The sequence below is a fragment of the Anomaloglossus baeobatrachus genome, chromosome 8 (assembly GCF_048569485.1).
Source record: "Anomaloglossus baeobatrachus isolate aAnoBae1 chromosome 8, aAnoBae1.hap1, whole genome shotgun sequence".
NCBI lineage: Eukaryota > Metazoa > Chordata > Amphibia > Anura > Aromobatidae > Anomaloglossus > Anomaloglossus baeobatrachus.
Genome location: NC_134360.1, coordinates 15,696,709 through 15,724,212, shown reverse-complemented (window position 1 = coordinate 15,724,212; position 27,504 = coordinate 15,696,709). Strand labels below are relative to the sequence as shown.

General features: G+C 46.9%; 1 protein-coding gene across 1 annotated transcript in view; it reads left to right on the top strand.

Annotated features, from left to right (window-relative positions):
- DNAH12 (dynein axonemal heavy chain 12) overlaps positions 1–26,243 on the top strand; it is a 331,588-nt gene extending 305,345 nt beyond the window's left edge. The window contains exons 65-74 of the mRNA XM_075321326.1: positions 1,739–1,879; positions 1,960–2,097; positions 6,150–6,383; positions 6,848–7,036; positions 9,932–10,035; positions 14,334–14,538; positions 14,817–14,954; positions 17,408–17,499; positions 19,744–19,811; positions 25,864–26,243. Coding sequence (XP_075177441.1) covers positions 1,739–1,879; positions 1,960–2,097; positions 6,150–6,383; positions 6,848–7,036; positions 9,932–10,035; positions 14,334–14,538; positions 14,817–14,954; positions 17,408–17,499; positions 19,744–19,811; positions 25,864–26,054 — 1,500 coding nt within the window. The 3' untranslated portion in view covers positions 26,055–26,243. The remainder of the gene's footprint in view (positions 1–1,738; positions 1,880–1,959; positions 2,098–6,149; positions 6,384–6,847; positions 7,037–9,931; positions 10,036–14,333; positions 14,539–14,816; positions 14,955–17,407; positions 17,500–19,743; positions 19,812–25,863) is intronic.
- The last annotated feature ends 1,261 nt before the right edge of the window (positions 26,244–27,504 follow it).

Here is a 27,504-nt window from a genome sequence, read left to right as displayed (position 1 = left end):
AGTGGATGGGGGATCCTCCACATGCAGAGTTTGGTTGATTGCTGCTATAAGGGAGTCTATTGCAGTTTGATCATCTGGGGAGGGTGAAACCAAGGAATCATCCTGGTACAAACAGCATTCACTCTCCTCCAGCTCTTCAGAAGCCGTGGAGCGTGTGGGAGAGCCTGCCCTGTGTGCTCTCGAGGGAGAGCCCTGGGGGTCATGAGAGAGTGCTGGAGACACCCGGCTGTGTGCTTTTTTCCTGATCTCTGCAACCGGTGAAGCATGTGCCCGGATTACCTCAGAAGGATCCTCCATAGGGGTATCCTCATTCTGCGTTCCGTCCAGGGGCCCAGAAGGGTGTGGAGGACGACATTGCATAGCCAGAACCAGGTTCTGTGACAGTTTTTCCATGGATTGGGACAGAAACTGTGCCCATTCCGGTGGGCTGGGAGCCCTAGGCTCTGGGCTGACAGTTGCGGCGGTGGTGGCGGGGGGGTCTTGGGGGGCTATAGGGGCACAGGAACCACAGAGAGAAGACGTGTGTTTACGTGGTAGCTCAGCCTGGCAGGCAGTGCAGGCTGAATAATAGATATATGTGAGCCTTAGCGCTCTTAGTGCCCTTAGAATTCTGCATGTTCCTAATAGGAGTATGCCAGGAGGGGGAGCAATGGTCCGCAGAGCTACAAGTGAAGCAAGTACCTCACCAGAATCAGCCGATGGCCCTGCGTCCTCGGGAAGGAGTAAGCTTGTGGAGATCTTCGCACGCTTTCCTGGGGGGGCCGGGGCTTATCGCGGCTGTGGGGGGGCGGGGCTTAGCCCTAAAAGAGCGCCAAGAATAAGTCAAGAATAAGTCAGTGTGCCCCCCCTGCGGTGGCAAAAAACGGCGGGAAGGGAGCTTCTGTGACATCTCCCTCCAGTCAGCACACAGCTTGTCACCGAAGGATAATCTCTGCCGGCTTTCTGCAATCAGAGCCGCAGCTAGAGCAAATAAACAGCGTAAATAAACCGTGTGAGTTCCTGAGTTCTGGGTCCTCCCCCCGCCACCTGTAAATTATCTGTGCAGGATTCTTTGCAAACAGCGAGGGACTTCCCCCCTCCTCCAGCCAGCAAACTAGAGAAAAAATTAACACTGTGTCTTCAGGATCCCTGGGGCTCTCCTCCTTGCAATCAGCAAGGGACTTTCTGCACCGTCTTTTCTCCCTTTGTCTGGGAAACCAGTCAGGGGGGATCTCAGCTTAAACGCTGCCTGAGCCCGGGCAGTGGGAATAGCAGAGTCAGCCTGCTGTCCGGTCACACAGTGCAATGTTCAACTCAGAGCCTGCAAAGAGGGGCTGAGGAATTGTGCTTCTGCCCTGGGCTCTAGAAAATCGGTGTCTGTGGAACCCGTCGTCCAGTGAGATGCAGCCCAGGATCCAGCGTCGCAGGAGGGGGTACGTGGAGGCAGCACTCCGTGTTCCCGCCCGTTGATGGTATTGGGAGATCGGTCCCAAAAGGAAACCGTCGCCCTCAAAAAATAACAAAACCTTGAAAGATGTGCCTCCTACAGACACTAAGCTAAAACTGAGGCTGCCTGGCCCGGCCAGGGGGTGTATACTGCAGAGGAGGAGCTATGCTTTTGCATCTACTTAGTGTCCTCTTATGGATAGGCAGCATAACACCCATGGTCCTGTGTCCCCCAATGAGGCGTCAGAGAAATGTATTTACCATTGATTTTTTTCTTCTTTTGTTCTTTACACTCTTTGGTATATTTCCCCAGTTTCCGGTGACCATCCTCCAGAATGGTGTGAAGATGACAAATGAGCCCCCCACAGGACTGAGACTGAATCTGCTGCAGTCTTACCTCACTGACCCCATCTCTGACCCAGACTTCTTCAATGGATGCCCCGGAAAAGAGCAGGTGAGACCTCTGTCTAATATATGACTTTCTAGTAGGGATACAAAGTCTAACTCCATGTTTGTTTATTTTTTTGTTTCCAGATTTGGGAGAAGCTACTTTTTGGAGTCTGCTTCTTCCACGCTTTGGTTCAGGAAAGGAAGAAGTTCGGTCCTTTGGGATGGAATATCCCCTATGGATTTAATGAGTCTGATTTGAGAATCAGTATTCGTCAACTGCAGGTAATAATTTTATATGATTGAATGTAGTTAATATGATTTACTTATATTCACCCTCCACTTGCCCTGACACTCGCCTTTTAATGGGAATCTGTCAATAGGTGTTTGCTACCCTATCTGAGAACAGCATGATGCAGGGGCAGAGACCCTGATTCCAGCAATGTATAACCTACTGGGCTGTTTGCTGCAGTTTTGATAAAATCCCTGTATTCTGAATGCTGAACTCTGTACAACCCCACCCACACCACTGATTGGAAGCTTTCTGTGTACACTGAGCTCTGTATAACCCCGCCCACACCACTGATTGGAAGCTTTCTGTGTACACTGAGCTCTGTATAACCCCGCCCACACCACTAATTGGAAGCTTTCTGTGTACACTGAGCTCTGTATAACCCCACCCACACCACTGATTGGAAGCTTTGTGTACACTGAGCTCTGTATAACCCCGCCCACACCACTGATTGGAAGCTTTCTGTGTACACTGAGCTCTGTATAACCCCGCCCACACCACTGATTGGAAGCTTTCTGTGTACACTGAGCTCTGTATAACCCCGCCCACACCACTAATTGGAAGCTTTCTGTGTACACTGAGCTCTGTATAACCCCACCCACACCACTGATTGGAAGCTTTGTGTACACTGAGCTCTGTATAACCCCGCCCACACCACTGATTGGAAGCTTTCTGTGTACACTGAGCTCTGTATAACCCCGCCCACACCACTGATTGGAAGCTTTCTGTGTACACTGAGCTCTGTATAACCCCACCCACACCACTGATTGGAAGCTTTGTGTACACTGAGCTCTGTATAACCCCGCCCACACCACTAATTGGAAGCTTTCTGTGTACACTGAGCTCTGTATAACCCCACCCACACCACTGATTGGAAGCTTTGTGTACACTAAGCTCTGTATAACCCCGCCCACACCACTGATTGGAAGCTTTCTGTGACCACTGAGCTCTGTATAACCCCGCCCACACCACTGATTGGAAGCTTTCCCTGTGCACTGAGCTCTGTATAACCCCACCCACACCACTGATTGGAAGCTTTGTGTACACTGAGCTCTGTATAACCCCGCCCACACCACTAATTGCAAGCTTTCTGTGTACACTGAGCTCTGTATAACCCCGCCCACACCACTGATTGGAAGCTTTCTGTGACCACTGAGCTCTGTATAACCCCCCCACACCACTGATTGGAAGCTTTCTGTGACCACTGAGCTCTGTATAACCCCGCCCACACTACTGATTGGAAGCTTTCTGTGTACATTGAGCTCTGTATAACCCCACCCACACCACTGATTGCAAGCTTTCTGTGTACACTGAGCTCTGTATAACCCCGCCCACACCACTGATTGGAAGCTTTCTGTGACCACTGATCTCTGTATAACCCCCCCACACCACTGATTGGAAGCTTTCTGTGACCACTGAGCTCTGTATAACCCCGCCCACACTACTGATTGGAAGCTTTCTGTGTACACTGAGCTCTGTATAACCCCGCCCACACCACTAATTGCAAGCTTTCTGTGTACACTGAGCTCTGTATAACCCCGCCCACACCACTGATTGGAAGCTTTCTGTGACCACTGAGCTCTGTATAACCCCCCCACACCACTGATTGGAAGCTTTCTGTGACCACTGAGCTCTGTATAACCCCGCCCACACTACTGATTGGAAGCTTTCTGTGTACACTGAGCTCTGTATAACCCCGCCCACACCACTAATTGCGAGCTTTCTGTGTACACTGAGCTCTGTATAACCCCGCCCACACCACTGATTGGAAGCTTTCTGTGACCACTGAGCTCTGTATAACCCCCCCCACACCACTGATTGGAAGCTTTCTGTGACCACTGAGCTCTGTATAACCCCCCCACACCACTGATTGGAAGCTTTCTGTGACCACTGAGCTCTGTATAACCCCGCCCACACTACTGATTGGAAGCTTTCTGTGTACACTGAGCTCTGTATAACCCCGCCCACACCACTAATTGCAAGCTTTCTGTGTACACTGAGCTCTGTATAACCCCGCCCACACCACTGATTGGAAGCTTTCTCTGACCACTGAGCTCTGTATAACCCCCCCACACCACTGATTGGAAGCTTTCTGTGACCACTGAGCTCTGTATAACCCCGCCCACACTACTGATTGGAAGCTTTCTGTGTACACTGAGCTCTGTATAACCCCGCCCACACCACTAATTGCAAGCTTTCTGTGTACACTGAGCTCTGTATAACCCCGCCCACACCACTGATTGGAAGCTTTCTGTGACCACTGAGCTCTGTATAACCCCCCCACACCACTGATTGGAAGCTTTCTGTGACCACTGAGCTCTGTATAACCCCGCCCACACTACTGATTGGAGGCTTTCTGTGTACATTGAGCTCTGTATAACCCCACCCACACCACTGATTGGAGGCTTTCTGTGTGCACTGAGCTCTGTATAACCCCGCCCACACCACTGATTGGAAGCTTTCTGTCTACACTGAGCTCAGTATAACCCCACCCACACCACTGATTGGACGCTTTCTGTGTACACTGAGCTCTGTATAGCCCCGTCCACACTAATGATTGGAAATTTTCTGTGTACACTGAGCTCTGTTTAGCCCCGCCCACACCATTGATTGAAAGCTTTCTGTGTACACTGTGCATAGGCAGAAAGCTGCCAATTAGTGGTTAGGGCACCTGGTAGCAGTTTTACTAGTCTTCAGGCCCCGTCACACTAAGCAACATCGCTAGCAACATCGCTGCTAACGAACAACTTTTGTGATGTTGCTAGTGATGTTGCTGTGTGTGACATCCAGCAACAACCTGGCCCCTGCTGTGAGGTCGTTGGTTGTTGCTGAATGTCCTGGGCCATTTTTTAGTTGTTGCTGTCCTGCTGTGAAGCACAGATCGCTGTGTGTGACAGCGAGACAGCAACAACTAAATGTGCAGGCAGCAGGAGCCGGCTTCTGCGGAGGCTGGTAACCAATGTAAACATCGGGTAACCAAGAAGCCCTGTCCTTGGTTACCCGATATTTACCTTTGATACCAGCCTCTGCTGCTCTCACTGTCAGTGCCGGCTCCTGCTGTGTGCACATGTAGCTACAGCACACATCGGGAAATTAACCCCATGTGTGCTGTAACTAGGAGAGCAGGGAGCCAGCGCTAAGCATTGTGCGCTGCTCCCTGCTCTGTGCACATTTAGCTGCAGCACACATCGGGTTAATTAACCCCATGTGTGCTGTAACTAGGAGAGCAGGGAGCCAGCGCTCAGTGTTCGCTGCTCCCTGCTCTCTGCACGTGTAGCTCCGTGCGGTGGTAAGCAAGGTAAATATCGGGTTGGTTACCCGATATTTACCTTAGTTACCAAGCGCAGCATCTTCCACGCGGCGCTGGGGGCTGGTCACTGGTTGCTGGTGAGCTCACCAGCAACTCGTGTAGCCACGCTCCAGCGATCCCTGCCAGGTCAGGTTGCTGGTGGGATCGCTGGAGCGTTGCAGTGTGACATCTCACCAGCAACCTCCTAGCAACTTACCAGCGATCCCTATCGTTGTTGGGATCGCTGGTAAGTTGCTTAGTGTGACTGGACCTTTCTAGTAATAATCTCCTGCTGATAAAACAGTGATTTTATCAAAATTACAGCAAGCAGCCCAATAAGTAATACATCATTAGAATCCAGATCTCTGTCTCTACATTATGCAGTGATCACATTAAGTGGCAAAAACCTGGTGACAGATTCTAGGTCACGGAGACCTCACTGCCAACATCTACTGTAATTACAAGCAGGGAAGAGGTGGGGAGCAGAGCTGTGTATCATTACAAACACTTCTTCATTTATCCAAGGTATCGAGAATAATGCCTTGATTTCGGGAAGAAATCCAGAGCGATGTGTGTGACACGCTGCAGCTCTCCTCTCACAGCACTGACAGTTTGTGTGGAGGTATAGGAGAGCAGACAGTGCTGTGAGATGAGCGCTGCAGCATATCACACATCGCTCTGGATATGTTTTGTTTTTTATACTGCGTGACGCTGCCTGCTTATGATCGTTTTGTTCTTTTTGTTTGTTTGTTTCAGCTCTTTGTGAACGACTATGAGCACGTACCATTTGAGGCCATCTCATATCTCACCGGAGAGTGTAACTATGGCGGTCGTGTGACTGATGACTGGGACCGGCGCCTCCTACTGACAACGCTGGCAGATTTCTATAATAATGACATAGTGGAAAATCCGCGTTATTCCTTCTCTCCAAGCGGGAACTACCTAGCGCCACCTAAAGGCACTTATGACGATTACATTGAGTTCATAAAGGTATTGTCCGACTCTGCTATACAATGTACTTATGTCAAGGGGGGGATGTTATCAGAAGGATTCAGTAAGTTTACTACCATAAAATAGTTCTAAAAAAATGTAATTTTTGCCTGCAGCTATTGGAAACAGTCAGCAAGCTGGTAGAAGGATGCACCTTCAGTAGTTCACTGTCTTGTCGTGATAGAGCTTGTTATAATGCACGATATCTGGCTTAAATACATCCCAGAATGTAGATCACCAGTGTAAAAGAATGCTGGGGGATTTCAGCTCTGGAGGCAGCAGAATTATGATCAAATAAAGCAGCATTATTTTTTCTATAGGATCTTCAAATCCTGTCCCTAGATGACATAGCAGAGGAATCTGCAAACGGATACTCTGCGTTCTCCGTCCCTTACACCCCGTCCTGTTCTCCGCACAGAACAGCATATGTATGACTGTCTCCCATCTCTCTCCCTGTCTGGCAGAGGCTCCCGTTCAGTCAGCACCCGGAGGTTTTTGGATTGCATGAAAATGTTGACATATCAAAGGATCTGCAGCAAACCAAGATCATTTTTGAATCCTTGCTCCTGACCCAAGGGGGAAGTCGTCAAGGAGGGTCATCCGGGGCGAGTGATCACACCTTGTATGAAATAGCGAACGATATACTCAGCAAGGTGAGACCTTCACGCCGCACTGACGGCAGCACTGACTGCAGCACTGACTGCACTGACGGCAGCATTGACAGCCGCACTGACGGCAGCATTGACAGCCGCACTGACGGCAGCACTGACAGCCGCACTGACGGCCGCACTGACGGCCGCACTGACTGCAGCACTGACTGTAGCACTGACAGCCGCACTGACAGCCGCACTGGCGGCATCACTGACTGCAGCACTGACAGCAGCACTGACAGCAGCACTGACTGCAGCACTGACTGCAGCACTGACAGCCGCACTGACTGCAGCACTGACGGCCGCACTGACGGCCGCACTGACTGCAGCACTGACAGCAGCACTGACTGCAGCACTGACTGCAGCACTGACTGCCGCACTGACTGCCGCACTGACGGCCGCACTGACGGCCGCACTGACGGCCGCACTGACGGCCGCACTGACGGCCGCACTGACTGCAGCACTGACAGCAGCACTGCCAGCAGCACTGCCAGCAGCACTGACTGCAGCACTGACTGCAGCACTGAACGGCAGCACTGAAGGTAGCACTGAATGGCAGCACTGACGGCAGCACTGACGGCAGCACTGAACGGCAGCACTGACAGCCGCACTGACGGCATCACTGACTGCAGCACAGACTGCAGCACTGACAGCCGCACTGACTGCAGCACTGATGGCAGCACTGACGGCAGCACTGATGGCAGCACTGAACGGCAGCACTGATGGCAGCACTGAACGGCAGCACTGACAGCAGCACTGAAGGCAGCACTGAACGGCAGCACTGACAGCAGCACTGACGGCAGCACTGACGGCAGCACTGAACGGCAGCACTGACGGCAGCACTGACGGCAGCACTGACGGCAGCACTGACAGCCGCACTGACGGCCGCACTGACGGCCGCACTGACTGCATCACTGACTGCAGCACTGACTGCAGCACTGACTGCCGCACTGACGGCAGCACTGACGGCAGCACTGACGGCAGCACTGACGGCAGCACTGACAGCCGCACTGATGGCAGCACTGAACGGCAGCACTGACGGCAGCACTGAACGGCAGCACTGACAGCAGCACTGACAGCAGCACTGAACGGCAGCACTGAACGGCAGCACTGACAGCAGAACTGAACGGCAGCACTGAACGGCAGCACTAACAGCAGCACTAACAGCAGCACTGAACGGCAGCACTGATGGCAGAACCAACTCCTAATAATATGCATTTATCTTCATCTCAAAGAGAAAACTTAGCAAAGAGTACGTACTGTTATAAAGTGAAGAGTTAAAATATCCAGTTATCACCTATTTAATCCAAGGCCGACTCCCTCGGGGTCCCCACTTGTCTTGTAGAAATGACGTCCTACCCAACAATCTAGACAAAAAAACTGACGGCACTCCCAACATGCAGTCTGAATAGGTGCAAAACTGAACATGACATATAATAACAAAAAAGACAGTTGCACTCTGAAATGCCATAGTATGCAAACCATGAATATAAGAATACAGACATGCATTACTACCCAAGGAAATCCAGGAAAAATCGAGACACTTAGCTTACAAAAAATGGCCATCTCTATATCTGCCCAATAACCACACCAAGGCACACTGGGCACCCACTCCAACACAGTCAGGAGGTATGACTCCATAATCTGGACACAAAAACTGACGGCACTCCCAACATGCAGTCTGAACAGATGCAAAACTGAACATGACATATAATAACAAAAAAGACTGTTGCAGTCTGAAATGCCATAGTATGCAAACCATGAATATAAGAATACAGACATGCATTACTACCCAAGGAAATCCAGGAAAAATCGAGACACTTAGCTTACAAAAAATGGCCATCTCTATATATGCCCAATAACCACACCAAGGCACACTGGGCACCCACTCCAACACCTCTCCACGGGCCAAAAACCCTCTGTATATTGGCAAATAGGAACCTGCTACTAGAGAATAAAATCACCTGTGGCTAATGATGCACAGTCAGAGGGCATGACTATAATGTAGACAAAAAACACTGACGGCACTCCCAACATGTAGTCTGAACAGGTGCAAAACTGAACATGACATATAATAACAAAAAAGACAGTTGCACTGTGAAATGCCAAAGCATGCAAACCAGGAAAAATCGAGACATTTGGCATACAAAAAATGGCCAATGTGATATCTGCCCAGTAGCTATGCCAAGGCACATCTCACACACTGCGCACCCACTTCAACACCTTTCGCCAGGCAACAATCCTCCTGTGTATGGGCAAGTAGGAACCTGCTACTAGAGAATAAAATTGCCATTGGCTACTTTGGGAGGAATGCACAGTCAGAGGGCAGGACTCCATAATCTAGACACAAAAACTGACGGCACTCCCAACATGAAGTTTGAAGAGGTGCAAAACTGAACATGACATATAATAACAAAAAAGACAGTTGCACTGTGAAATGCCAAAGTATGCAAACCATGAATGGAAGAATACAGACATGCACTACTGCCCAAGGAAATCTAGGTAAAATCGAGACATTTAGAACACAAAAATGGCCAGCTACATATCTGCCCAGTAGCCACGCCAAGGCACATCTTGCACACTGGGCACCCACTCGAACGCCTTTCCCCGGGCAAAAAAAACTCCTGTGTATAGGCAAGTAGGAACCTGCTACTAGAGCATAAAAATCACCTGTGGCTAATGGTGCACAGTCAGAGGGCATGACTATAACCTAGACAAAAAAAACTGACGGCACTCCCAACATGCAGTCTAAATAGGTGCAAAACTGAACATGACATATTTCTTTATTTTCTAACATTCCTCACTCAATGGCAACTTTTTTCTTTAAATTTAGTAAAAACAAAAAAAAATCAAATAATAGAAGTGAAGGCCGCACCAATATTGTACTTATTTCTGCAGCTTCCTAAGGACTTTGACATTGAGGCAGCTTTGCAGAAGTTTCCGGTACGGTATGAAGAGAGTATGAACACGGTCCTGGTGCAAGAGATGGAGAGGTTTAGCAAGTAAGTGATTGTGAGGAGAGTGCTGACGAGGGCAGGATGGCACCCGGGCATGAATTTACCCTGCCTTTTTTATGTATTTGATATTATAACTAAATAGTAATTCTACATAATAATCCTAATCCTAAAATACATACATATGCATACAAGCCAATGTAAAGTTCCCATCTACCTCTAAACATCCAAAAACACTGATAAGTGGAAGGTAAACTAAACCTCAAAATTGGTGATAAAAATTAAAAGATGAAGAGGAAAGAGAAAAACAGGTAAGAATTTATAAAGCCCTGCCACAGTATCCAATAACTGCATATGCACACGACTGAGCAAGGTTCCCAGTATAGCCATACTTAGACAAGAAGGTCAGGAAAATTACCTAAAGTGCAGGTGCAGTCACAGGGGAACCAAGGCGCAGTTATAACATCAGTACAAAATACCCATAAAGATGCAGGATCACCACCAACGCGCGTTTCGCAGAGGTACTGTTGCTTTCTCAAGGAGGAAGACCCTCCCATACTGATAACGTGTCCACCTTTATGGCTCATTTATTGGGAATTTTTCTCATATATTTTATATTGTAAAAAAAAACCTTGATATGTTGCAAAACTGATGCAAACTAGTATATTTTAAAGCAAGTGTATGAGTTTTTGTAACATATAGGTTGCATCTATTTGATTAAAAAGGCATAGGAAGGAGCAACAAGAGACGTTTTCTGCAGAAAAAAATAAAAATAAAAAAATAACAGATTTCATGTGTTTTCCTTAGACGGATTAGTTTTTTAAAGGATGACTTCTTTTTTTTTTGCATCTTGTAAAATACAGATATTTGTACACATATACTCATTTGGGCTGCAATGATTATTATGGGTTCCATCTGGGTTCAGTTACGTCTCCATATATCGAATGGAAAAATGTTCCGCCTGCTGCACTTTTTCTTCCATTCTAAAGACAGACTCCTAGCAGAACTCCAACGGATCCCCCCATCATTTATGCAAAAAATTCATTGTGGACATTAAAGGGAACCTGTCACCAGATTTGGCCCCTATAAGCTGTGGCCACCACCAGTGAGCTGTTACAGTGCCTACAAGTAGTATTCAACCCCCTGCAGATTTAGCAGGTTTGATAAGATGCAAATAAGTTAGAGCCTGCAAACTTCAAACAAGAGCAGGATTTATTAACAGATGCATAAATCTTACAAACCAACAAGTTATGTTGCTCAGTTAAATTTTAATAAATTTCAACATAAAAGTGTGGGTCAATTATTATTCAACCCCTAGGTTTAATATTTTGTGGAATAACCCTTGTTTGCAATTACAGCTAATAATCGTCTTTTATAAGACCTGATCAGGCCGGCACAGGTCTCTGGAGTTATCTTGGCCCACTCCTCCATGCAGATCTTCTCCAAGTAATCTAGGTTCTTTGGGTGTCTCATGTGGACTTTAATCTTGAGCTCCTTCCACAAGTTTTCAATTGGGTTAAGGTCAGGAGACTGACTAGGCCACTGCAACACCTTGATTTTTTCCCTCTTGAACCAGGCCTTGGTTTTCTTGGCTGTGTGCTTTGGGTCGTTGTCTTGTTGGAAGATGAAATGACGACCCATCCTAAGATCCTTGATGGAGGAGCGGAGGTTCTTGGCCAAAATCTCCAGGTAGGCCGTGCTATCCATCTTCCCATGGATGCGGACCAGATGGCCAGGCCCCTTGGCTGAGAAACAGCCCCACAGCATGATACTGCCACCACCATGCTTGACTGTAGGGATGGTATTCTTGGGGTCGTATGCAGTGCCATCCAGTCTCCAAACGTCACGTGTGTGGTTGGCACCAAAGATCTCGATCTTGGTCTCATCAGACCAGAGAACCTTGAACCAGTCTGTCTCAGAGTCCTCCAAGTGATCATGAGCAAACTGTAGACGAGCCTTGACATGACGCTTTGAAAGTAAAGGTACCTTACGGGCTCGTCTGGAACGGAGACCATTGCGGTGGAGTACGTTACTTATGGTATTGACTGAAACCAATGTCCCCACTGCCATGAGATCTTCCCGGAGCTCCTTCCTTGTTGTCCTTGGGTTAGCCTTGACTCTTCGGACAAGCCTGGCCTCGGCACGGGTGGAAACTTTCAAAGGCTGTCCAGGCCGTGGAAGGCTAACAGTAGTTCCATAAGCCTTCCACTTCCGGATGATGCTCCCAACAGTGGAGACAGGTAGGCCCAACTCCTTGGAAAGGGTTTTGTACCCCTTGCCAGCCTTGTGACCCTCCACGATCTTGTCTCTGATGGCCTTGGAATGCTCCTTTGTCTTTCCCATGTTGACCAAGTATGAGTGCTGTTCACAAGTTTGGGGAGGGTCTTAATTAGTCAGAAAAGGCTGGAAAAAGAGATAATTAATCCAAACATGTGAAGCTCATTGTTCTTTGTACCTGAAATACGTCTTAATACTTTAGGGAAACCAAACAGAATTCTGGTGGTTTGAGGGGTTGAATAATAAATGACCCTCTGAATAAACTTTTCACAATTTTTAAAAAAAAAATAAAAAAAGAAATAACATTCTTTTTTGCTGCATTTCACACTTCCAGGCTGATCTACAGTCCAAATGTCACAATGCCAAGTTATTCCGAATGTGTAAACCTGCTAAATCTGCAGGGGGTTGAATACTACTTGTAGGCACTGTATATACAGCGTTCCAGAATACTGTATATAAGAGCCCAGGCTGCTGTGTATAACATCAAAAAGACTCAGCTAGGGGGGCGGTCCGGTCCGATGGGTTTCACTACTCTCCTATCTGGCGCCTCCTCTCTGCTGCGATGGCCGTCCTCCTCCTTTTTTACAGGTCCGTGTGCAAGACGCGTCCTACATCATCCACACTCGCCGGCATTGTGGTCCTGCACTTTGATGTGCCCGGCTGAGGGCAGATCAAAACTATTGTAGTGCGCATGTGTGGGCGCTCTTTGACCTTTCCTCGTGCCTGCGCGTTACATTACTTTGATGCGTCCTCAGCAGGGCAGATCAATGCGCAGGAATGCAATGCCTGCCTGGGTGTACGACATAGCACGCGTCAGGCATACTGGACTGGGTAGAAGGAGGACAGCAATTGCCGCAGGGAGGATTCGCCGGACCGGAGAGCAGCGACAGCCATCGGACCAGACCACCCCCTAGGTGAGTATTATTATTAAAGTGATTTTTACGTTCTACACAGTGGCCTGGGCTCTTATATACAGTATTCTAGAATGCTATATATAAGAGCCCACTGGTGGTGACCGCAGGGTATGGTCGCCAAATCTGGTGACCGGTTCCCTTTAAATCCATTTGTCTTTTTTTTTTCAAGCTGAAACATACAAATGGAACGTCCGAGCATAAATGTGGCTGTCGCCTAAGCCAGCATTTGATAATCCAGAAACTTCCAAAACTGCCACTTTTTTCCAGAAATTAAATAAATCCAGAAACAAGACAGCCAATAGATTTCCTCTGCTCAAATACGTTAGTGAAAAACCGGGTTAGATGCTGCGCTAGAAACCACGATTCCAAGGGATATGATGAAATCCTTTCCTTTATTGGCACGAGTCAACGCGTTTCGAAGGCATAGCCGCCTTCTTCATCAGGACAAGACAGTACAAGAAAAGAACAGCAGTGCTGTTCTTTTCTTGTACTGTCTTGTCCTGATGAAGAAGGCGGCTATGCCTTCGAAACGCGTTGACTCGTGCCAATAAAGGAAAGGATTTCATCATATCCCTTGGAATCGTGGTTTCTAGCGCAGCATCTAACCCGGTTTTTCTCTCACCCATCTTGTGATCTACATGTCTCCATCGGGGCTGCTGCTGACCACTACCGCATAATCTGCCTATATGCTTGCATAGGAGTTGTGCCTGTCACAACCGGAACAGGTGAGTACCTGTCTTTTCACGTGTATCCCCTCATCCACCAGATAAGACCCTATTTTGCGCTTTTCTCCTCCACAGTTTTCCGCCCAAATCCGTTAGTGGAGCAGATCCCCAAATAACCAGCTCCTCCTGGGCGGATTTCTTTATTTTTGTCTCTCCGCTTACCCATGGGCTGAGTCTCACCGAGAGGAATACTCCAGGGGAAAGTGTTATTATTTGGGCCCTTTGTAATGTATTTTTTGCATTTGTGTTCACATTTCTTGATAGTGGCATTTTGCCGTTATCAATGACTTTGACTTGCCTGATCGCACCGTGTCCTCATGGTGCACCAGTATCCACTTTCTCTATGCGTTTCTATGAGAGCCAGACAAATGTAATCTATTGATTTATTTTCTCCATGCTCATTCTATATGCCTTCTCTTATATTTTCTAGTTTAATCCGCACTATAAGGACAACGCTGCAGAACCTGCAGAAAGCCATCAAGGGTCTGGTGGTTATGGACTCCGAGCTGGAAGCCCTCTCTGGCAGTTTAATCGTAGGGAAGGTCCCTGAAACCTGGGCAAAGCGATCGTATCCCAGCCTGAAACCTCTGGGAAGTTATGTCAGTGATTTCCTGGCTCGCCTTAAATTCCTGCAGGTTAGTGTGAGCGTGATGATCATTCCTGGGACCCTCCAGAGACCACTAGGAAGAATGAAGCCATTGCCCTGCAGCCCAGTGATCCTAGTGGTTACAGCCCCCCTGTCTGTAACCTATTTTCTACCTTACAACATAGCTGTAAATGGAGATCTCCACGTACAGACCACATACATAGTCATTGTGTGATTACCATTCATTCTATTTCATGCAAGAGGAAAGAAGTGCATCCCCCTCTCGTTATTAATGGCGTACGTCCATGTCTTTTTGGATTCTTGTAGACCTGGTTTGATTGCGGAAAGCCTCACGTCTTCTGGCTGTCCGGATTCTTCTTCACACAAGCATTTTTAACGGGAGCCATGCAGAATTATGCCAGGAAATACAGAATCCCCATTGATTTGCTGGGCTATGAATTTCAGGTGAGTTCACATGAGTACGTCGCTCTGTAAGGATTCAGTAAAGGGGCTGGCCGCCTTATATGTAATCTATATGGAGAGGGTACGTGGAAGGGGAGTATAGGCAACAACAATGCTTTAGAGAGGAAAGAGTTGGCTAACAAAGCTGCATGGTAGAACATGTGTCATCATTATTCCGATAATGCACACTGTGCAAATTATATATAAAGCAATCAAAGCTTCTCAGTACCTAACTAATATAGTAAAACAATCTGTACTTATCAGGTATATCCCCTGCTTCTCTAGCGCTGCGGCTCTGGTGGTCCCTCCAGTCTTTTTTCGGTTCGTGACCCCCATGTTACCATTGTAGCCTATCACTGGCTATCGCAGTGAAAATTATAGAGCACCAACCACCAGGGTTTTCATATATAACCTAAAGCCAGTGCTATACTGCCGCTATCATGCTTATTCTATACATACCTTTAGTTGTTAGATCAGATGTATACTTTCTGAAATACAGGCAAGTAATATTTGTGAAATGCACTGTTACTTGATTGATAGGTGCAACGGAATATCTAATAGGTGGGTCGGGTTTTGCTAGTTATTCCTGCTCCTGTCTGCTGCCTGTCCTTCCTCCTCTGCCCCTGTTATTACAAGGGGAGGACGGAGGCAGGAAGGACAGGGGGAGGAAGGACAGGCAGCAGACAGGGGCGGGAATTACTAGCAAAACCCGACCCACCTATTAGATATTCCGTTGCACCTATCAATAAAGTAACAGTGCATTTCACAAACTTTACTTGCCTTTATTTTAGAAAGTATACATCCGATCTCACAACTACAGGTATGTATAGAATCAGCATGATAGTGCCAGTATAGCACTGTATGTATAGAATCAGCATGATAGTGCCAGTATAGCACTGTATGTATAGAATCAGCCTGATAGTGCCAGTATAGCACTGTATGTATAGACTCAGCCTGATAGTGCCAGTATAGCACTGTATGTATAGAATCAGCCTGATAGTGCCAGTATAGCACTGTATGTATAGAATCAGCCTGATAGTTCCAGTATAGCACTGTATGTATAGAATCAGCCTGATAGTGCCAGTATAGCACTGTATGTATAGAATCAGCCTGATAGCACCAGTATAGCACTGTATGTATAGAATCAGCCTGATAGTGTCAGTATAGCACTGTATGTATAGAATCAGCCTGATAGTGCCAGTATAGCACTGTATGTATAGACTCAGCCTGATAGTGCCAGTATAGCACTGTATGTATAGAATCAGCCTGATAGTGCCAGTATAGTACTGTATGTATAGAATCAGCCTGATAGTGCCAGTATAGCACTGTATGTATAGAATCAGCCTGATAGCGCCAGTATAGCACTGTATGTATAGAATCAGCCTGATAGTGCCAGTATAGCACTGTATGTATAGAATCAGCCTGATAGTGCCAGTATAGCACTGTATGTATAGACTCAGCCTGATAGTGCCAGTATAGCACTGTTTGTATAGAATCAGCCTGATAGTGCCAGTATAGCACTGTATGTATAGAATCAGCCTGATAGTGCCAGTATAGCACTGTATGTATAGAATCAGCCTGATAGTGCCAGTATAGCACTGTTTGTATAGAATCAGCCTGATAGTGCCAGTATAGCACTGTATATATAGAATCAGCCTGATAGTGCCAGTATAGCACTGTATGTATAGAATCAGCCTGATAGTGCCAGTATAGCACTGTATGTATAGAATCAGCCTGATAGTGCCAGTATAGCACTGTATGTATAGAATCAGCCTGATAGTGCCAGTATAGCACTGTATGTATAGACTCAGCCTGATAGTGCCAGTATAGCACTGGCTTTAGTTTATATATGAAAATCCTGGTGGTTGGTCCTCTTTAACTGGTCAGCACCTGACCACTGAGTCCAGTGATTGGCTGAAGAACAGGATTACTATAGAGCAGGGGTGCACACCCTACGTCCCATAATGCCATTCATTTTGCCCCCCCCCAACTATTTGGTCACAGACATACTTGGTGCTCACATGTATTTTCAATGCTAAAGAGAACAGTAGCAGCACATATAATGGAACCAAGTATTAATAGTGCACTTTATGGTCATGTCGGTCAGTACGGGGGTCCCCTGACCCCTGTGTGATGCTCTAGAAAGGAATGGTGGACATGGATGAGTGTGAGCCTCAATAGAGTGAGGTAAGCTCAGTTTTAGACTGTGACCGTAGAAGATATTCTCCCACTTTCCCAATAAATCGGGGTCCTGGAAATGGAGCCATTGATGGCGTTTACTTTTTAAATGTCTCAGATGATCATTTCCATTTATGTTTTATTTTGCTCTTGGAATTGACTCAATCTAGCAATGTGGCCTCCAGATAAAAAAAAATAAAATCAATATAGGAAATTGAATGACAGACTTCGAAGTATAGAAATATATAATAAACTTTTGAGATTTTGTTTTCCACCAGGTTCTGCCCATGGACACGTCTGACGCCTCACCAGAGGACGGAGTCTACATCAACGGGCTGTTCTTGGACGGCGCTCGCTGGGACAAAGAGAGGTCGGTGACGCCAATCCCTGCACGATTTATAGATTCATCATCATTATGTATGATAGATATTCATACCACCCTGCTTTTTTTCCCCCACCTACCGTGTTTTCCCAAAAATAAGACACTGTCTTTACTCTTATTGCCCTTAAAAATGCGCTACGGCTTATTTTCGTGGTAGGCATATATTTAAGCCTGATGCCAAAAATGCTGAAAACTCCTCCTTGGGCTTATTTTTGGGGAAGGTCTTATTTTTGGAAAAACACAGTAGTATACAAAAAAACAAAAAAAATACTTATCAGCCACTCCACCACCATCTGCAATTCCTGGTATAGAGAAGGGGATGCACGGATCATAGTCCAGCTGGTCACCAGAAGAAGCAATCCAAAAAAATGAAAGAAAAATGCAGAAATCCCAAACGATAAAAAATTCCAAAACTTTATTTCAGATTCCATGGTTAGGACTCCATTAAAAGGTTAACAGATGACGCGTTTCAGATCCAACAGACCTTTACTCATATCTCATATATAAATAAGGATCTGTTGGATCTGAAACGCGTCATCTGTTTCCCTTTTAATGGAGTCTTGTGAATACATTTAAATTAGTTTCCAGTTTGGGGCTCCCTCTTGTGGTCAGTGCTCGTAGTGCAGTTGACTTGCTGAATGGGAACCAGCCATCTGAGGAGGATGGCAATCAGGCCATTCGGATTGGGCCTATATAACTGAGTAGTTTCCTCCTGTTCCTTGCCAGTGCTCAATGTATCTCCTGTGTGCTAAGGACATCCTGAAACCAGCCCTTTTCTCTGTGTCTACTAAATCTCCTCTCAGATAAGTTGGTCTTTGTACCTCTGCTTATGGTTTCCACGTTCTTGTTATTTTGCCTGTGTGGAGTTCTTGGTGGTGTTGGATCATTCCCTGCTGGGAGTATCTGTGTACCTTGCTCCATGTTCTGCTCTGTATTGTGTTGTGTCATGCTTGGTACAAAATTCAGTCCCTCCTCTATATCAGTGTTTTTCTTGGATCCCACCAGTAACACCAGAGTACTGATATAGTGGGGGAGAGCCTGTGTAGGCTCAGTATTTTTTCCATATCCGGCGTGCTGGTATTTACTAGGGTTTTTACTGCTGCAGTCAGTGATCTTTCCTATCCTTTCCTATGCAGATAGTCTGGGCCTCACCTTTGCTGAATCTGTTCTCTAGCTACGTATTGTGTTTTCCTATATCACCGTAGTCTTTACATGTGGGGGGGCTATCTATATCTTTGGGGACTGCTCCGAGGCAGATTAGCTTTTGTAATATTTCTCTCTGTAAGAATATTTAATTCTCCGGCTGTGTTGAGGCGACTGGGTTATCGTAGGCACGTCCCACGGCTACTTCTAGATGTCAGTATTAGGTCTGCAGTCCGTTAAGGTTCCAGCCACTCTGGTTATTTTTTGGGTTTCCGATTTTTATTGTCCTTTTTTTGATCCTCCTCGGTCACTGAATCATAACAGGAATCCTAACCATGGAATTTTTAAATGTGAAATAAAGTTTTGGAATTTTTTATCTTTTGGGATTGCTGGATTTTTCTTGGATTGTTTTTGGACGGTAGTATAGAAACCCACCAGCTAGATAAGGCCTGATTTACTACTTTTACTGCTGCAGATTCTGAGGATCATATTATAGCATCCAATAGTAATGGAAATGAAAGGAATCTTCCAGGGAAAGTAAATATACCGTGGTCTTCCTTCTGCGGAGCCTGAGAGCAATGGTGCGAGGGAACAGATTATTCCCACTCAGACACATTGTGTTCTTTAAGCTATCAAATAAGCAGTATAAGGAGCAATAAATTAGGCTTCTAGTCCAGTCTGCTTAGGCAGAACCATGTTGATGTTGGACAAAGGTCCAGATAATACTGTGAATCCTATACAGACTTCAAAATTTGTGAAATAACCCAACTCCCTGCACCATAGGTTCATGTAGATCCTCGACTACTGGCCACATTTATAGGCTGCAAAGAATCATCCAAAATCACTGCGTTTCTGGTCATTGCAAAATAAGAATCAGGATTCTGCATTGCACCAAATATTACAATGCAAACCCCTCCGATAATATGCGATTGGGCGGAGTATGAAACCAAACACGGATTGATTTTTTTTTTTTTTAAATGAAATAACATTTAAATCATAATTGTGTCAATTAGATGGAAAACCTGGACAATTTTTTTTTTGTTTTCAAATTAAAATTCTTTTCTTTCTGCCGTTAATCCCTTTTGGCAGTGGCGTCCTCGCAGAACAGCACCCCAAGATCCTGTTTGACTCCGTGCCGATAATCTGGATAAAACCAAGTAAGTGACTGATGATAATATATTATCCATTCAATTCGGGACATTTGTACAATTCACAGCCCTGATAGGTCACTGTTGGTGATTTAAAGCTGCTTTACACGCAGCGACATCGCTAGCGATGTCGCTACCGAAAGCACCAGCCCCCGTCGTTTGTGCGTCACGGGCAAATCGCTGCCCGTGGCGCACAATATCGCTAGTACGCGTCACATATATATTTACCTTCTTAGCGATGTCGCTCTGGCCGGCGAACAACCTTTTTTTTTAAGGGGGAGGTTCGTGCGCCGTCACAGTGGCATCACACAGCAGCCTGCCAATAGAAGCAGAGGGGCGGAGAACAGTCGCATTAACGACACGCCCACCTCGTTACCGGAGGACGCAGGTACAGTGTTGTTCGTCGTTCCCAGGGTGTCACACGTAGCGATGTGTGCTGCCTCAGGAACGATGAACAACCTGCGTCCTGCAATAGCAACGATATTTGGGAAAGGAACGACGTCTCAACGATCAATGGTTAGGTGAGTATTTTTGATCGTTAGCGGTCGCTCGTAGGTGTCACACGCAACGACATCGCTAACGAGGCCGGATGTGCGTCACGAATTCCGTAACCCCAGCGATATCTCGTTAGCGATGTCGTTGCATGTAAAGCGGCCTTTATGCTGCTGAAGGTTCTGTGTTATGTCACCTCACCGGGTCCACTAATCCACACAGCGGCACCAAATGCAGTCACGTCAGCAATTCCGGTACGAATGACGCCGTTTTTATACAGTACATACCGGAATCATGGACATACACAGACTCATTAAAATCATTGGATCTGCGCAATCATCAGTGATTTCTCATGGACCATGTGTCTTTATGGAGCACATGCGTGTCCGTGTGTTCCGCACGGAAATAAGTCAATTTTTCTCCAGCAGCACTGATGTCACACAGATCACTCAGTGGTGTAATCCGTATGACATGTACCGGAGAAAACACGAAACCCATGTCTGTGAAATTAAATGCTTTTCTATACTCGCCTGTCTCCAGCACTGCTATTTTCAGCGCTGATGCCACTTGCTTCCAGGCCCGCTCATTATGTTCATGAATATTCAGTGCACCGCGGACCCAGAAGCAGCAGCACCGGAGACATCCACACCACGGACTGCAGTGCCGGGGACAGGTGAATAAAAAGTTCATGCCCTGCGGATAGCACATGGAGAACACACGTGTGCCAAAATCTGAGCACACAGAGGGCTATACGCACCTTCAACACGGTCGTGCAAATTGTGTGAAAGAGGCCTTAAGGCCCCTTTACACGCTGCGATATCGTGACCGATATCGCTAGCGTGGGTACCCGCCCCCATCGGTTGTGCAACATGGGCAAATCGCTGCCCGTGGCGCACAACATCGCCCAGACCCGTCACACTACTTACCTGCCCTGCGACGTCGCTGTGACCGGCGTACCGCCTCCTTTCTAAGGGGGCAGTTCGTTTAGCGTCACAGCGACGTCACAGCTGCGCCACTGAACCGCCGCCCAATAGAAGCGGAGGGGCGGAGATGAGTGGGACAAACATCCCGCCCACCTCCTTCCCTCCGCATTGTGGTCGGGAGGCGGGTAAGGAAAGCTTCCTCGTTCCTGCGGTGTCACACGGAGCGATGTATGCTGCCGCAGGAACGAGGAACAACTTCGTTATTGCTGGAGCAACGATATTACAGAATGGACCCCCATGTCACCGATGAGCGATTTTGCACGTTTTTGCGACGATGCAAAATCGCTCAAAGGTGTCACACACAACGGCATCGCTAAAGCGACCGGATGTGCGTCACAAATTCCGTGACCCCAACCAGATCGCTTGAGCGATGTCGTAGCGTGTAAAGCGGCCTTTAGACAAATATTTTTTTCTGTGGTCTGCACTAGAGATGAGCGAACCTTTGGAAGTTTGGTTCTGCAGGTGTTCTACAGCTACAGCCGAACCTTAAAAATGTTTGGTCTGTGACCCCGACTTGATCCGAACCTCAATGGAAGTCAGTAATTGGGTGTTTCTCGGCTCCACCCATGTGCATCAGCCATAAGTAGTTCACTTCCGGGGGCAGGTGGGCCGGGTTTTTCAATTTTTTTTATTTTGTTTGTGTGTGCACACTACATCTGATCATGCTGATTTTACCTCCAGTGCAAACCATTCAAAGCGGCTCACACTGGGCTGAGCATCACTCACACCCAAGTACAGCGAGGCTCACTTGAGTAGTTTGCACTCATCACTCACTCAAACTTCAAACCCGAACTTTGTTTTTTTTTTGGAAGTCGGTTTCCAAACCCGAACTCCAATCATCAAACCTCAGTGTGATGCAACTAGTCTACATTTAAAAAAAAGAAAATAAATAATTCTGCTGACCTCAGTATTTTACCCAAATGAACAGTGCCCATGCGCAGCTTTCTCCATTCCCTTCAATTTTGTAAAGTTCGTAAAAATTCTCAAGCTTGACGGTTTTTGGAACCACAGAAGTGAGTGGGGAGAGTTGCATATGGCCGACCACCTCTAAATTCTAGAAGGTTCACGACAGATGAGGCCCAAGAGGTGGGAACTGGACCATATCTATCAGACATCTATAGCTTATCCTAAGGCGGGCTTTGCACGTTGCGACATCGCAAGCCGATGCTGCGATGTCGCACGCGATAGTCCCCGCCCCCGTCGCAGGTACGATATCGTGTGATAGCTGGTGTAGCGAAAATTATCGCTACGCCAGCTTCACATGCACTCACCTGCCCTGCGACCGTCGCTCTGGCCGGTGACCCGCCTCCTTCCTAAGGGGGCGGGTCGTGTGGCGTCATAGCGACGTCACACGGCAGGCGGCCAATAGCGGCGGAGGGGCGGAGATGAGCAGGATGTAAACATCCCGCCCACCTCCTTCCTTCCGTATAGCCGCCGGCGACAGGTAAGGTGATGTTCCTCGCTCCTGCGGCTTCACACACAGCGATTCGCGCTGCCGCAGGAACGAGGAACAATATTGTACCTGTCTCGGCACCGGCATTATGGAAATGTCGGTGAATGCAACGATGATACGATAACGACGTTTTTGCGCTCATTCATCATATCATCTAGCATTTACACAGTACGATGTCGAAAGTGACGCCAGATGTGCGTCCCTTTCGATTTGACCCCACCGACATCGCACGTGCGATGTCACAACGTGCAAAGCCGCCCTAAGGATAGGCCATCAATGTCCAAACTGAGAATCCCGGTTACCCTCAGCCGTCCTTCGCTAGGTCCGGTGACCTTCCTCCAGCGCTCAGGAAGGTTGTGTGCTACAATAAAGGACAAGAAATTGCGGATTATCCTTCACATGATGTGGAATCTGGACGTCGTCCACAATGAGAACATTACTGTACGCTCCGGGTCCAGCTGGCAGATCCGCAGCGTTAGATATAGAACTTTGTCTTAATAGGGAACATATGAGCGACCCTGCAGCTGTTCTCATTAATTCACCCTCCGCCAATGTGAGAGTTATTGCACGTTGTGTGATTTTTATATTACTAGGTCAGACGCACAGTGAGAGCTGTTACTGAAGGGTCATGAGTGCCCACTTGGTAACTTTTCGGCTACTTTTTTGCCCATCGCCATGCACTGTAATACTAAGCGTTGTACTATATGTTCACAGATCATTTGTCATTCATCAGTTTGTATAGGTCTAAACCACCCTCGGGCACGTGCACGCTCAGTTCAGCCGAGCATGCATATGTTTTCAATGCAGAGAGGTAATAAGCTGGTGTCAGATATTGCTGGCACCAGCTTATTACCTGAAAAAAGGATCACTGCGTTGTGCAGTTTGTGAACTAATTTAAAGCTACGCTGATCATTAGAGTCATTAGGAGTAAATGATGAGTCCGCAGTGACCTCTGTCACTGATGTCCGGGACGTTCGTCGTCCCTAATGTGAGCGTCCTCCTTACTCAGCGGAGTTTGTAATAAATCGATATTACATTAGCTACTGTGACAGACGCTCCCGGTCAGCTGTACAGAGACCAGCACACGGGCAGCGGCCGGGGGCCACCATAGAGCACACCGCATTACATAATACAGTCACATGAAAAAGTTTGGGCACCCCTATTAATGTTAACCTTTTTTCTTCATAACAATTTGGGTTTCTCTATCGTTTCATTGGAGGACACAGGACCATGGGTTATGCTGCTGTCACTAGGAGGCTGACACTAAGTAGACAGAAAAAGTTAGCTCCTCCCCAGCAGTATACACCCCGAGCCGGAGGCGGACTCAAATCAGTTTTTGCTTAGTGTCGTAGGAGGCTGATGTGGGCCGTCTCGGCCCCCCTCAGCCATTTGATTTTTGCGTTTTTGCAGCAGCTATTTCAGTTTCATATATCTAATAACTGATGGACTGAGTATTTCTGGATTGGATTGAGGTTTATTGTACTAACAGAAAATGTGCAATCCGCATTTAAACAAAATTTGACCAGTGCAAAAGTATGGGCACCTCAACATAAAAGTGACATTAATATTTTGTAGATCCTCCTTTTGCAAAAATCACAGCCTCTAGTCGCTTCCTGTAGCTTTTAATGAGTTCCTGGATCCTGGATGAAGGTAGATTTGACCATTCCTGTTTACAAAACAATTCCAGTTCAGTTAAGTTTGATGGTCGCCGAGCATGGACAGCCGCTTCACATCATCCCACAGATGTTCAATGATATTCAGGTCTGGGGACTGGGATGGCCATTCCAGAACATTGTAATTGTTCCTCTGCATGAATGCCTGAGTAGATTTGGAGCGGTGTTTTGGATCATTGTCTTGCTGAAATATCAATCCCCTGCGTAACTTCAACTTCGTCACTGATTCTTGCACATTATTGTCAAGAATCTGCTGATACTGAGTTGAATCCATGCGACCCTCAACTTTAACAAGATTCCCGGTGCCGGCATTGGCCACACAGCCCCAAAGCATGATGGAACCTCCACCAAATTTTACTGTGGGTAGCAAGTGCTTTTCTTGGAATGCCGTGTTTTTTTGCCTCCATGCATAACGCCTTTTTGTATGACCAAACAACTCAATCTTTGTTTCATCAGTCCACAGGACCTTCTTCCAAAATCTAACTGGCTTGTCCAAATGTGCTTTTGCATACCTCAGGCGACTCTGTTTGTGGCGTGCTTGCAGAAACGGCTTCTTTCGCATCACTCTCCCATACAGCTTCTCCTTGTGCAACGTGCGCTGTATTGTTGACCGATGCACATTGACACCATCTGCAGCAAGATGATGCTGCAGGTCTTTGGAGGTGGTCTGTGGATTGTTCTTGACTGTTCTCACCATTCTTCTTCTCTGCCTGATATTTTTCTTGGCCTGCCACTTCTGGGCTTAACAAGAACTGTACCTGCGTTCTTCCATTTCCTTACTATGTTCCTCACAGTGGAAACTGACAGTTTAAATCTCTGAGACAACTTTTTGTACCTTCCCCTGAACAACTATGTTGAATAATCTTTGTTTTCAGATCATTTGAGAGTTGTTTTGAGGAGCCCATGATGCCACTCTTCATAGGAGATTCAAATAGGAGAACAACTTGCAAGTGGCCACCTTAAATACCTTTTCTCATGATTGGATGCACCTGCCTATGAAGCTCAAAGCTCAATGAGGTTACAAAACCAATTTAGTGCTTTAGTAAGTCAGTAAAAAGTAGTTAGGACTGTTCAAATCAAGAAATTGATAAGGGTGCCCATACTTTTGCATCGGTCAGATTTTGTTTAAATGCGGATTGCACATTTTCTGTTAGTACAATAAACCTCATTTCAATCCAGAAATATTACTCAGTCCATCAGTTATTAGAGATATGAAACTCCATAAAGAAAAAAGGATAACATTAATAGGGGTGCACAAACTTTTTCATATGACTGTATATCACTGTCCACAGCTGCATTCACAATTCTGCAGAATTCAGAGCTGAAATCTCCCACCATTCTCTTTTGAACAAAATTGCCAAAACGGTTAATAGAAGAGGCCACGCTTTCTACTTTCTACTGGCATTCACACGTCAGGGGACGGCCATTTTTCACTAATCATTTTTTTTTCCTTTTTTTAGATAAAAAATCAGACATAAAGAAAACCAGGTCATATTTCTGTCCTCTGTATAAGACCAGTGAGCGGAAGGGCACGTTGTCCACCACCGGACACTCCACCAACTTCGTCATCGCAATGCTGCTGCCGACCAGTAAACCCGTGCAGCACTGGATAAAGCGGGGGGTCGCTCTGCTGTGTCAGCTCGACGACTGAGGGAACGCCATATTGTATTTATTTGTATCTGATGGGACTAGTGTTCCTGTTTTCTCATCAGGACTTAGACCCTCGAATCACCGCTCTCCTGTTATCCGCAGGTTCCCAGTGATGTTCCTTTTATTTTCTGGCAGGTGCAATCATCATGAAGACAGAGAAATGTGAAGGCTGTTTTTCCATTGTTAAAGAGGACCCACCACCAGGATTTTCATATATAACCTAAAGCCAGTGCTATACTGGTGCTATCATGCTGATTCTATACATATCTTTAGTTGTGAGATCGGATGTATACTTTTTGAAATACAGGCAAGTAAAGTTTGTGAAATGCACAGATATTTGATTGATAGCAGCTACAGAATTTCTAATAGTTGGTTGGGGTTTTGCTGGTTATTCCTGCCCCTGTCTGTTTGCCTGTCCTTCCTCTCCCTGTCCTTCCTCCCTCCCTCCTCCCCCTGTAATAACAGAGATAAGGGAGGAAGGACAGGCAGCAGACAGGGGCGGGAATAACTAGCAAAACCCGACCCACCTATTAGATATTCTGTAGCTGCTATCAATCAAATAACAGTGCATTTCACAAACTTTACTTGCCTGTATTTCCAAAACTATACATCCGATCTCATAACTACAGGTATGTATAGAATCAGCATGATAGCACCAGTATAGCACTGGCCTTAGTTTATATATGAAAATCCTGGTGGTTGGTCCTCTTTAAGGGGTGAAGCTATTTACCAGAGACTGGACCGTTTCCTTCTGGCCTCATAGATGTCCTACAGGCCTTGTATGTCATAAATAATCTACTTCCATCTGCGCATGCGCAGAGATGGAGACTGAGCACAAACAACTCACATCTCGTACGCACAGTGCAGAGATGGAGCCGGAGCAGAGATGCCTCACTTCTCTCCTGTGCAGCGCAGAGATGGAGCTGGGACAGAGACACCTCACTTCTCTCCTGCGCAGCGCAGAGATTGAGCTGGGACAGAGACACCTCACTTCTCTCATGTGCAGCGCAGAGATGGAGCCGGGACAGAGACACCTCATTTCTCTCATGTGCAACGCAGCGATGGAGCCAGGGCAGAGACCCCTCACTTCTCGCCTGCGCAGCGCAGAGATGGAGCTGGGACAGAGACACCTCACTGTTCTCCTGTACAGCGCAGAGATGGAGCCGGGACAGAGATGCCTCACTTCTCTCATGCGCAGCGCAGAGATGGAGCCGGGACAGAGACACCTCACTTCTCTCCTGCGCAGCGCAGAGATGGAGCCGGGACAGAGACTCCTCACTTCTCTCCTGCGCAGCTCAGAGATGGAGCTGGGACAGAGACTCCTCACTTCTCTCATGTGCAGCGCAGAGATGGAGCTGGGACAGAGACTCCTCACTTCTCTCATGTGCAGCGCAGAGATGGAGCTGGGACAGAGACTCCTCACTTCTTGCATGCGCAGCGCAGATATGGAG